The sequence below is a fragment of the Chrysemys picta genome, chromosome 10 (assembly GCF_011386835.1).
Source record: "Chrysemys picta bellii isolate R12L10 chromosome 10, ASM1138683v2, whole genome shotgun sequence".
NCBI classification, from domain to species: Eukaryota; Metazoa; Chordata; order Testudines; family Emydidae; genus Chrysemys; species Chrysemys picta.
Genome location: NC_088800.1, coordinates 23241110 through 23254691, shown reverse-complemented (window position 1 = coordinate 23254691; position 13582 = coordinate 23241110). Strand labels below are relative to the sequence as shown.

The 13582-nt window shown below is 40.2% G+C and overlaps 1 protein-coding gene across 10 annotated transcripts in view; it reads left to right on the top strand.

Moving 5' to 3' along the window:
• Positions 1 to 13582, top strand: part of MYO5A (myosin VA) — a 195094-nt gene that overhangs the window by 81157 nt on the left and 100355 nt on the right. For all 10 annotated transcript variants that reach the window (XM_008172285.3, XM_065559444.1, XM_065559442.1 and 7 more), the window contains exon 4: positions 1907 to 2051. In XM_008172285.3, the coding sequence (XP_008170507.2) occupies positions 1907 to 2051 (145 nt within the window). The remainder of the gene's footprint in view (positions 1 to 1906; positions 2052 to 13582) is intronic.

Sequence of the window (13582 nt, the reverse complement as noted above, 5' to 3'; positions counted from 1 at the left end):
AGCTTAACTGTAGTCTTATTTATTTTTAATTTTGTATGGGTGAATCTGGCTTTGTTGAGAAGTCTAGCATGCGCCGGGAAGGCATTGTTCATCCTTCTGCACAAAGATCTGCCAGTGCACCTTTGTCCTGATTTGTAGCCCCTTGATTGTTCCATTCCTGTGCTCCTACCCAGCTCTGCCAGTGTGCCTTAATACTGGTCTGTAACACCTCTGCCATTCCATTTCTGGGCTTCAGTCAAACTCAGACTACAAATTGTTTGGTATATCTGTGATGGGGACTAGAATATGATCTAATTATTTCCTTCTAACTTTAACTTTTTATTAGCTGCTCATATTTTCAGTAGCAGGATTTGTAAAATTGGCACCTAAAAAAATTCCCTTAACTTGCGGATGGGTAGGGGTGTGTGTGTTCGTTCTTGACTCTTCATTAAAGTATAAGAGCTTGGCATCTTTTCTAAAAAAAAATAATAGAGACTTTAAGTTCAAGTCCCTGAGTCATCCTAGTGAAGTCATGGCTGATGGAAAAACACTGAGGTCTTTGTATCACAGGTTACATAGTTATGTCTTGACGTAGAACATGTAATATATCTAAAGCTGCAGACGAGAATCCTTCCAATCCTTTTCCAAAAGGTATTTGCTCATTAGAAAGCTTGTTTGTGTTTTTATTTTGCTGTTTGCTTGATCTGTAAATATATGACATGATTTAGTCATCTGGAAAACTGGGATGATATTCGGAGCAGCAGGTCCAGATTTCAGATGCCTTTGCTTTGCTATTCCATGAAAAATGTTCCACCTACTTTGTCTCAGTCATAATATTTAGGCCTGAACACTGTCTTGTTTCTTTCCCTGAATTACAGACTTTTAGTGCTTTATAGAAAAAGTGAAGGTTGATTGCTGGGTATATTTAGATATAACACTGCTATAGAAATATCTGGTATTGGGGAATGAGGGAAACATGTTCATTCAAGTTGTGTTGCATAGAATGATGCCTTGTGTGCTTATTAGATGACCACAACTAGGATTACAACTTCTTTCTGTCCACATGGCAACTGCTTCCCTACGTGGCAGTGTCATGAGAGACTTGAAACGGGAGATGTAGTAAGTTAAAAATATTGGCCTGACTTTCAACTTGGTCTGAAATAATTGTGGGAGTGTGTTATAGTACTTTTAAATGTCTAACTATTTGATTTCCAAGTCCAATCAGGAGCCTAGGTGTGCCAGCTCTATGCAGTACACCTACATTTATTTCTGAGCACTTGTTGGAGGCCAGTATTCAAAATCAGGCCATTGTTTATTAGAAATATTTATACTAAAAATTCTAATACTAGTTCTTTTATACTACAAAATTTCTAATATTAACATGTGGTGCTATAATATCAGGCACAAATGGTTGACATGTCTGACATCATTAAGCCCTTATGTGAGAAGTGGGCACTATTTTATTTCAGAGCCTTTCTGTTAGATCCCAACAAATAACTAAGCAAATCAGAGGCCATGATTTATAATAAAAGCTGGGAAGTACAGTCCTCACTGATCTTGTTACTGGGTAGAGCTGGCTGTTCATCATCAGTCAATGTCCGGCTGACTTACTCTAAACCCAAGCAACGTTTCATTCTTCAAACCCAAAACTTTAAAAATGGGGAAAGAGTAAAAGTCCTCCCTGGTGATTTTCTTACAAGCAAGAAAATGAACTGTGTTCAAACTTTCAGGATTCAAATTTAGTACCTAATCCAAAACCCATCAAAATAATGTCTTTCCATTTACTTCAGTGGGCTTCAGATCAGGACTTTGTTCTCCTCCAAGCTAAACATTTAAGAAAGATTAGAACAACATACACCTGGCTTTTGACACTTTTACCTTTTCAACTCAGCCATTATTAATAGATTTTGTTCCATTTCCTTTGTAGGTATCGTCTTAGTAGCCATAAATCCTTATGAGCAGCTGCCTATCTATGGCGAAGATATCATCAATGCATACAGTGGTCAGAATATGGGGGATATGGATCCACACATCTTTGCTGTGGCTGAAGAAGCATATAAACAGATGGCCAGGTTTGTGAAAAAACAGCCTTTGAATTTTGTTTCCCATAGGAATGAGGTCTTAAGTTCCCAGTCAGTGGACTTGACTCCGCTTTTATTTGTACTTAGTAGGTGCCAAGTCTCTTTGCTCCACTGTTTTATTAAATTTCAAAACCTAATAAACCCATGAAATTAGCAAAACAATAAAAAAAATTGTCTCTTACAGACAGTACTCATTTGATAGGTAATGGGAAGAATCCATTGGAACTGTTCAGAATCTAGGTCTAAAATTTGATCGGATCTGTAAGGGACAGTGTTGTTTCAGACTGATAAGTAATAGAGGGCTATTTTTGGACCACTATCTATTTTTAAGGAACAAATAATTGTGCTTTAAGAATGCAAATATTTTACAGTATTTACATATAACCCAACAGAAAAAATGATTAATCTATGGGTAATCTTAACAATACCCAGGCTTTGGAGAACTGTCTCTTACTCATATCAGTGAAGCCAGCGCTGTACAATTTAGGTTTGGAAAATAACTCATCATCCAGTAATTTAAAGGGCAAAAGAAAATTGCAGAGTGTATGTAGAGTACAGATGCATGAAATTAAAATACTGTAATGATGCCACTACTGCAAGAGAGTGAATTCTTACTTTAAATGTTCTTTGAAAACGGATTGTTTAACCCAGGAAAGTGGGCTGTGAAATCCAGCCGGTCTCTCTCAAGGTCATGCCAACCAGAGAATTTGACACATTTCAGTTCTTGAATGCAGGCCCTGGTATTTGTTCATGTACAGTTAACAAAATGGATCCTCATGCCCTATTGTTATGGATAGAAGTTTTTGACATTCTTGTCCTTCAAGACATATAGCCACTAAACAAGATGGCTGAGTTTTCCATTGTGGTGTGGCAATTATGCAGTACCCTCTGAGAATGAAGCACAGTGCAGATGGGGTGAAAGTGATGAGATGGACACCTTAGTGTAACTGCATGTTCAGTTAAGAATGTGTAAGGGAAAAGGAGAGAATAATATGCTTAAAGGGCAGAAGCCTGGTGAGTCCTCTATGTGAAAACCACCGAGTTGCATGTTAACCACATAACAGACCCATTTTAAAAGAATAGTAGAGCATGATGCAATAAGTATTGATGTAGCATATTCATAGACTGCTTCTGTCTTGAAATACCTGGCATATAGACTGCTACGTATACCTTGTACGTACATGTATACCTTTTTCACAGCAGCCTGTGAGCTACATAAGGTACCCAACATCTAGATTGCTATGTATATTAAAAGAACTTGGCTTCGACTAAAGAGGTGTGTATAGAATTTGGGGTGGATGAAATTGAAAATATGATTTCTCTTATAGCGGCTTCCATCTGGGGGACTCATTTGCTTTACAGACATTAATGAATTAACCTTTGTAAATGTCTGTGAGGTAATAATTTATATCTGTTTCACAGAAGGGAACTGAGACAAACAGGCAATAAGTGACTTGCCCAAGGTCACCCAGTCAGTCTGTGGCAGTGGGAGGATCTCCTGACCTCCAGTTTTGTGCCTTGATCCAACACCATCCTTCCTCCAGCAATATTTCAGTAGTTCAATTCTTGAATAATAATGAATGTCATGGGTAGAAATTTCTTTTAGAATGAGTTATGAGATGTTACAGGTGTGGAAATGATATTTTAAAATACTTAGCACTAATAAACTGAAATCATTTGTTTGTGTGCCTAGAGAATGTTATAACAAATGTATTCCTTTGTGAATTTATTTATAAAAGTTACTGTCATTTAAAGTGTAATTTAAACATATGTTGGAATTATAAGTGAGTATTTCAGCACCTCATTCATTAAATAACTACACAGAATTTCTCTGCACTGAAGTAATGAGCTACTTGTTTACATTTTATGCCTATATTCTTAAGTGCTTTTTTCCTTTCTCCATTTTGTATTACTTATCTTTTCTTCCTTTTGCCCTTGACTCTTTATTTAATGTGCCTAATGTATTCTATATTTTCTCTTTATGTCCAAGTTCTTAGTCCCTTACTATTATTAATTTTTCTTATGATGATGCATATTTTCCTCCTCTTTGTGGCTTCTCTCTGGGTCATTACTGCTTTAATCTCACTTTAATTTGCATTCTTTAACTAATGAGGCTAAAATCCATAATACATATTAAGATTGCAATTCGTCTGTTGGATTTTAAAAAAAAACAGGTTAAGTCATCATAGACTTTAAGGCCAGAAGGGACCATCATGATCATCTAGTCCAGGGATCGGCAACCTTTGGCACGCGGCCCGTCAGGGAAAGCCCCTGGCGGGCCGGGCTGGTTTGTTTACCTGCAGCGTCCGCAGGTTCGGCTGATCGCAGCTCCCACTGGCTGCGGTTCGCCGTCCCAGGCCAATGGGGGCTGTGGGAAGCGGTGCAGGCTGAGGGATGTGCTGGCTGCCCTTCCCGCAGCTCCCATTGGCCTGGGACGGTGAACCATAGCCAGTGGGAACTGCGATCGGCTGAACCTGTGGACGCTGCAGGTAAACAAACCGGCTCGGCCCGCTAGGGGCTTTCCCTGACGGGCCGCGTGCCAAAGGTTGCCGATCCCCTGATCTAGTCTGACCTCCTGACATTGCAGGCCACAGAACCTTACCCACCCACTTCTATATAGATCATAATCTCTGGCTGAGTTACTGAAATCCTCAAATCATGATTTAAAGAATTCAAGTGACAGAGAATGCACCAAATGCAGTTTAAGCCTGCAAGTGACCCATGACCCATGCTACAGAGGAAGATGCAAAACCCCCAGAGTCCCTGCCAATATGACCCAGGGGAAAATTCCTTCCTGACCCCAAATATGGCAGTCAATTAGACCCTGAATATGTGGGCAAGGCCAACCAGCCAGACACTTGGAAAAGAATTCTCTGTAGTAACTCAGAGCTCTCCCCATCTAGTGTTCCATCACTGGCCATTGGAGATACTTGCTGGTAGCAATCACAGATCAGCTACATGCCATTGTAGGCAGTATCTTCCATACCGGGGTCGACAACCTTTCAGAAGCGGTGTGTCAGCTCTTCATTTATTCACTCTAATTTAAGGTTTTGCGTGCCAGTAATACATTTTAACGTTTTTAGATGGTCTCTTTCTATAAATCTTTAATATATAACTAAACTATTGTTGTATGTAAAGTAAATAAGGTTTTTAAAATGTTTAAGAAGCTTCATTTAAAATTAAATTAAAATGCAGAGCCCCCTGGACCGGTGGCCAGGACCCGGGCAGTGTGAGTGCCACTGAAAATCAGCTTGTGTGCTGCCTTCGGCACGCGTGCCATAGGTTGCCTACCCCTGCTCCATACCATCCCCTCCATAAACTTACCGACTTCTGTCTTGAAGCCAGTTAGGTTTTTTGCGCCCCTGCTCCCCTAGGAAGGCTGTTCAAGAACTTCTCTCATCTGATGGTTAGAAACCTTCATCTAATTTCAAGCCTAAACTTGTTGATGGCCAGTTTATATCCATTTGTTCTTGTTTCCTTAAAGATTTGATGATTTTATTCTTCATTAGTGATTAAATATTCATATGACTGCTATATTTAGGGCAATAATCTTAGTGTTTTATGGTAGGCATTTGTCTTGGCAGGTCATGTTTTCCCATCATTTTTCATTCTTCCTGATACTATATATTTAAATGGTCTCTAGCATAACTAGTCATGATACTCTTTTATACCTGAAATTCAGTGGGCCTATCTTAACATTTTCACCTTAAAGCTACTTTAATAATTTATATATTAATATTTTAGATTTTGTTTTTGCCAGCTTGATTATTTCCCCCCCAATGTAGATGATAGATGAGAAAACTCTCTTTCATAATTAGATGACCAGTTCATGGTTTCCTGGAAGTGTGGACAGTTCCATTGAAAGTGGTTGGTTATAAAGTTAACATTGACCATTAATTAAATGTTTGCACTGTGCTTTGAAAAAGTAAAGTGCTACGTAATTGCTGAATGTTAGTATTACTACAGCCCATAGGACTCACTCCTAGCTTCAGTGGGCACTGACTGACATTCAGCAGCTCACAGCATCAGTTCATATAAAGCAACAAATCTAGGTATGTTGTAGATCAAGGGGTGTCAAACTGACTTTGTAGAGAGTTCTGAATTTCATTTTTAATGATGGTCCAAGAGCTGGTATATGCAGTTAAGACTCCTCCACAACCGGGGGATGTTTGTATAAAGGTCAAGGATAGAACATGGCCTTTTGTTTCTTTTCCTTCCCCCTTTTCTTTTCTCTCTTTCCCCCTTTTCTGTCTTTGTATCTTTTTTTCTTTCTGCATCTCCCTTCCTGCCATATCTACCAGCTCCTCACTCTGACTGCTTCTCCACTCTGCTAATAAAATAAACAATGAAATGTTAATGCTTACATTTAAAATGTCATTAGACTTCAGGGCTACCAACCCAATGAAGTTACTAGCAGGTGGGAAAATTCACACCTCTTAGTCATTCTTTCAGGCTGTCTGCAGACTCAGACAGTAACACAGCATTACTCTACACTCAGTTCAGATTTGAAAGGTTATTTTTGCAAAAATGAGGGCTAGAAACTTCTGTTGGGGGTGGGGGGTAGGAAGGCTGAGATTCTGCAGAATTTGACTATGCTCTGCAGGTCACATAACTATCTCATGCGGGATGGATCTGGCCAGTGCAGTTTGGTTGAGATCTCTGTTTTAGATCACTTCTGCGCATATGGGCCCAATCCTGTAAATCTCTACTCCCAAGTAATTTCACTAAGATGGATTGCATCCTTGCCCCCCTCCCCCCAGTTCACTCACAGAGGGGTCTTTGCATAGATCTCCTCTTCCATGTGGCAAGGGGGTTCATCTGCCTCTGTGGCATTGATCCCACTCTCTCCCACCTTAATCTGGTAGAGCCCTGTCTGGGGGTCTATGCTGGGGGAAGCCAAGAGAGGATCAAACAGGCTGAGAGAGAACATATCAGCTCCTTTCCAGCCTTCTGAATCTTGTGCATAGCATGCAGGAGGCAGCTGTGGCCAGGAGAGTGCTTCTGTTAGTACTACTCCAGTGGAGTCACAGTACCATGAAGCCCCACTGGTGGGCAAAAGCTGGTGCAGAGGCTCAGGCCCTCCGGCTGGATGATCCAGGCATCCCAGAGCTCCCTGGAATCTGCCAGATTTGGGGGATGGGACACATGACTATTTTGCTGCGGGACAAACCACTCTCCTGGCAAGGTGATGTTGGGGAATCTCAACAAATGATTCCTTGCAGAGTTTTCTTTCTGTAGAAGCCCCCACTCAGGGTTTTAATGTGGAAGGAGACAGTACGGCCCACTGAGTTCTGTGGCGCTTCTCTTGTGACAGCTTGCATGAATAATTCTTACTCATGTGAATAAATTTGCCTGATAGGTCCTTGTACTGGTAATTTTACATTAGACAATGAGCATAAATTTTCCCTTGAGCCTTGCCTTTCTATTTCTATCCATTTTAGGTTTTATATAGTAACTATTGCCAGGTTTTGTGTGTGTGTCTTGCATGCTCTGTCTGTCTGTGTCTGTCTGTCTCATATTCCTCATACGTCAGATGCTTCATTTGAACAAGTTTAAACAGATTTTGGCCAGACGTTTTAGGAAGGCGTGCAAAAAAAAAAAAGAAGCAAATAGCCATTGAAACACTCGTCTTTGTCTTGGAAGCATAAATCACATGATTAGCATTTGGATCCTTCCATGTTTTGACCCCTTTTTTTGGAACTACAATGCTAAGCGTCGTAAAAGTCAGCATTTCCCAAACTGTTAACACGTTTCCCTATTTCAGTCTTACTCCAATAGAAAATAACTGTGGTAACTACGTGACATAAATTGGCAAGCATTGATTTTTTTAATTGCAAATGCTGTACTTGCCCATGAAAGCAGTCCTCTAAGGAATTACAGTGCTGTATCTTCCAAGCTGGTTCTGTGTTGCCTTTTCTCTAAGTACGACCTGCTGATAACCCAATTTACAAAATATTTCAGTAAAATAGTAAACCTTTTTTGGAGGCATTCCAAAATCAGCATACTAAGTCTGTAACCCTCAATAAGTACAACTCCTCTTCCCTTTCCTTCTTTCTTTACTGTTTATAATTAAACACAGAGACATCATATGGTCTGGAAGAAGAGGAGATGGGGATGATTCTGAACTGCAGTATAATATATAACTAGCGGTTTTAGTTGACTCTGTTCCTTTCTGTACTTGTGCTCTCTTGTGCTGTGTAATGGGAGCACGCTACATGTGTATATTTAGGATAATCATGGTGCATTCTCATCCAGGCTTAGAGTGGCTCCCGAATACTGTTGAGATCACCGTTTTCAATTTAAATAAAAGAACTTGGCTGCTGCCTGCTGGTTTTCTAAAAGAACCATCCAGAGGAGATTCAGTTGGAAATAGAATTACATAATGGTGAGAACCCTATAAAACTCAACAAATCCCGGAGTCAAAAAGGACACTGCCAAATAATTTTGTATTAAAAATAATAATGATTTGACGAAACCTGAGGTGAATAGAAATTTTTTAAATTAAATTGTCTTTAATGTCAGCTTCTCCTAAATATGTCTAAATATATCTGTACCTTGGCAGTGTTGGAAAGTAGGCTAAGGAAAACTGAGTCAATTAATGTTTTTTGACTCTCTGCAATTTCACTTGTGCCAAAGTGCCAAAATTGTTTCACGGACTGTTATGCAAAATCTGCTTCTACCTTCAATACATTGCACAGAAGTACCTTGGCAGCCATTTTGAGAAATTTTGGCTCGTGGACAGATAGCAGTGGGGTAGAAAAACAGACAATCACACACATTTGTAATGTATACACAGATATTCATCAGATAAGGTGGTGATTGAAGTTGCACTTCATAGAAAAAAGGAGAAGGAAGAGGCAGGATGGTCCAGTGGTTAGGGTGCTAGTCTGGGATGTGGGAGTCCACAGTTCAATTTCCTATTCCTCCACAGATCTTGTGTCTGACTTTGGGCAGTCACTGTCTCTGTGCTCAGTTTCCAATTTGCAAAGTGTGAGTAATAGGGAAGTGCTATCTTATAGCGGTGTTGTGAGGATAAATACATTGAAGACTGCAAGGTGTTTTGATACTATGGTAATAGGGATCATATTAATACATAGTCTGGATACATGGGTATATGCAGAGAGATCTTTATCAAATATTTATGGCTTCCCTTTAGTTTATGTGCAGACATGTTTAGTAGCCGTAAGAGGAAAGAATCTTTCTACACAACAGAAGCAAGTTGTGACCTAGATGATTATTCTCTAATGATTTTGGGTTGCTCTCACTATAATCGTGACTGGGAACTAGAGGACCATGGCCGCTTTTGAGAGTTCTGGTTGCTTATTGGGAGAGACAGGGCCATCTCGCCAAAGGTCAGTATCCTGGGGTTAATATGGTAGTGGAATCTGCCATTTCCGGTTCTGTTTTTGCCAGTAATGGAGTTCTCCTTTGGCTCAGCTACTAGTTCAGCTGTTGCAAGCTCATTCTCCTTCCCCGGACTCTGGAGATGCAGAAAGCTCTCAAATGGAGATGGCGACTCTCTCTTAACCAGAATTTGGAGGAGCCAGAATGTGCAGAGGGAATTATAGTTATGGTGTGGCGACTGACAAGCCACCCTGTTTAGAATAGTGTCCCCAAACCATTACGGATTCTTATAACCTGCACACCATATGACCACAAAAGGGAATACATTGCAATCCATAGTATTAACATAGTCAGACTACGTATCAGAGCACACAGCAAACTGATCTCATCATAATAAAGATGGTAGACCAGCCTCAACGTGGAAAAATTACATATGAATGTTATGATTGCAGAATCTTGGAGAGTTCAGAATGTGGAAATATACCTGGCTTATTGGACTGGGGAGACTCCACCATCTTACACAACCTTTTGTCCCCACATGGGTTCCCTCTATCCTGCAGGCTCAGTGCAAGATACTTTTCTGACAACTTCCCAATGTCCCTACCTACTGTCATCTTCTTGTGGAGAAGGACTGATGACTATCTCCCAATGTCTCTTTGGTGGATGGACCACTCTCCCCTGCAGGGTGCTTAGGGGAGGGGAGTTAAAGCAGCTCTTCACACTTGTGCGCATTCAGAGGCTCTGCCCATTCATGGACCAGGACTCCATTGTGCTAGGTGCTGTACAAACAGAACAGAACGATGATGGAGTTATATGAATTTGCAGCATCTCACTGGAGTAATTTAGTTTCGGGTTGTATTGATAAAATTAGAATGAAAAAGGAAAATGTCCTTTCCTGCTGAAGGTAAGTGTATTTGTGAATTATGAAGGAAGTGTAACCCACCCTATACTGGGATTCCCTGCTTGCTGACTGTTGTGTCTCGAGGGTGCAGCTATGATATGTCATAATTGACATCTGGTCTTTTGTCCCACTTGTTTGGACTAATGATTATCTGCAGGCCGTTAAAGGGTTAAATGTGGTTCTAATTGGAGCCTGGAGTTCATATGAGGTGTCCTGCTGGTTTTTGTGCAATAAGCTTTAGCAGCCTGTTGCAGCAGTGACCTCAACCGACTAATCCCTAGGGAAATCAGTTTCATTTTGCTGGGTCATCTTTGTGCCCCTCCAGAGTGCAATCTGTCGTGATTTTGGAGCCGGTGCTGACCCCAGTTTTCTCCATTTGTATGTGTTCAGCATGTCCAGAAAAACTACAGTTAATCAATTATAGTTTCACCTCTTGGTATTTTTACATTCTAGAGCTACACTTCCTGGACGCAATTAAAATTGTAAACTACATGATTTGCTGTTCATATGTCTTGTTTGTTTAGAAACTGTACATGCTATTTTCAGGGTTGTTCCTTAAAGCTTTTAGCAAGTCGCTGTTGCACAGCGTCACAGAAGATTGACAGACTTAAGGAGCTTCAGTCCTTTGTACTGAAAAGAGCATAGCTGAATTCTCAGCAAGTCTGTTTCTCAATAAAATTTGGAGTGATGAGTTAATAATACCTCGCTCATACATAGTGGTTTTAATCTGTAGATTGCAAAGCACTTTACAAAGGAGGTCAGTATCGTTATCCCCATATTACAAGGGGGAAACCGAGGCACGGGAAGGGGAAGTGACTTGCCCAAGGTCACCCAATGGGCCAGATGCAGAGGTGGGAATAGAATCCATCTTTCCCAAGTCCTGGTCTAGTGGCCTATTCAGTAGGTCCTGCTGCCTAACTTTTAAGTGAGTTACAAATCTGTGTGTGGTCAGCAGTATTTTCAGCTGCACAGTCTTCATGGTAACACACATTTTTCCCAAACTAATCTTTTTTTTTAATACAAAAAGTACACCTCATCTTACATATTTTATATGTCTGTGTTTTGCCATGTTGGGGGTGTAGTCTCCTAAGCATAGACATGGCGTAATATTTAACGCATGCAAAGGGCTTCATGTCTGGCAAGCATTTTATAGACATTCGCTAACTAATCCCAACACATCCCTCTGAAGTAGGCAGGTATAATAATGGCCATTTTTACAATGGTGAAACTGAGGCATATTTTGTCTTATTAAGCATGAAATACAGTAGAACCTCAGAGTTACAAACACCTTGGGAATGGAGGTTGTTCATAACTCTGAAATGTTCCTATTCTGAACAAAACATTAGGGTTGTTCTTTCAAAAATTTACAACTGAACATTTGCTTAATACAGCTTTGAAGCTTTACTATGCAGGAGAAAAATGCTGTTTTAAACCTTAATTTAAATGAAACAGACACAGAAACAGTTTCCTTACCTTGTCAAAAAAAAATTAACTTTTCTTTTTTTTTAAGTAGTTTATATTTAACACTACTGTACTTGCTTTTTTTTTTTTTTTTTTTTTTTTTAAATCTCTCTCTGCTGCCTGGTTGTGTACTTCCAGTTCCAAATGAGGTGAGTGGTTGACCAGTCAGTTCATAACTGTGATCTTCGTAACTCTGAGGTTCTATTGTAGTTAGGGGGGAAATTGTCTTCTGGCTGGTAATACAGGACCAGTTGTCATGACTCAGGGTAAAATCAAACACATGTCAGAGGTGGGGAGAACCTGGTGCATTGCTTCTGTGAAGGGAAGAGTACTTCAGGTCAGGGCATGTTGGAGCTGGATAGTATTCAGGGCAGAGAGAGAGCAGTCAAGAATAGACCAGGCTGTGGAAATGCAGCATGTTAGCTCTGTAATGGGAGTAGTGTCACAAGTTTTGTGATATGTAAAGGCATACACAGCGGTTTGCACTAATATGTAATTTCTTTATTCATAATGTTGTTCATACAAAAATGCCAGTGACTGCTTCAGAGCAACGTAGGCTCTACTATTAATACTTAGAGCTTACATAGCGTGTACACCTTCAAAGTGTCTTACAAACATTATCTAATTAATCCTCACAACAGCCCTTTCAGGGCTGAAAGAATAATTATCCATATTACACCACACCCTTCTGTTTGTGCAAATACAAGTGAATTATTCATCATTGCAGAGATGTGGATAGAATTCAAAGATGATGTGGCTCGGAAGTGAAGGAGGTGGTTATGGTCAAGTTTGGGGGAGAATGAGTGTCAGAAAACTAAGAGACATAAGGAGTAAGAATATGTTTGTTAGAGCAGGATAGGAGTCATGGGTTATGGATAAGAGGTGAGTTTTGAAATAGTATTTGTTGGGGGATCAGGTAGTTACAGAGAAGGTTTTTGCAGATAATGGTGGCAGCCCAGGGGAAGGACCTGTCCACCTTCCTCAAGAGGCAAGATGAGGCAGGAGAAAGTAAATCTGCTCTTTGAGGAATATATTTGGTGAATTGGAAAATAAGGAGAGATGAGGTCAAAGAGATGGGGAACATTTTGGCATTAAGGAGACTAGGGAGCCAAATCCAGAAAGCCACAGGATAATGAACTAACTTAGTGCTTGAAGAAATTGTTATCAAAATAGTATGTTCACAAGATTAACAAAGGGCAAAATCTTGTTCCCCATACCCAATGTGATAAGTCACTGGAATGCTGAACGAATTTAGAAAAGGCACATTTTACTCTGGTGCTGCTTTCGTTTGGTCTAAGAGCTTTAGAAAATTGCTCTTTTTTAAAGAAACAGTTACATTACTTCTACTTGAAAAGCAATTTCTGGCTTGCATAGTTGCCAATTTTTAAAATGGCTTTAACAGCCCTCACACTTCCTGCTGCATAGTATGGGCTCAGTTTCTAAAGACCTTCACAATGGGTGAGCAGCGCTACACGTGTACAACCTCATTTGCACCTACAAAAATACACAGTGGAGAAAACAAGAAGTTGCATATGCAGTTTCCGAAGTGATGCACAAATGCAAAATTTTGCTGGTGTAATGGGGCAAACATGGCTTGCACCCCTTGCCGGTTGTGTGTGGCTTTAAAACTTCAATCCTTTATTTATTAATGACACTATGCAAAACTAAACTTCCGCCAGACTTTACATACTGCAATGTATAAGGTAACGGCTTTTTCTGCACCATTGCCATGTCCTTCTTTTCTCTATCTAGCACCCATTGAAGTCAATGTGAAAGAATCCTTTGGATGTCAGTTGCCCTTGGATTATGCCTATAG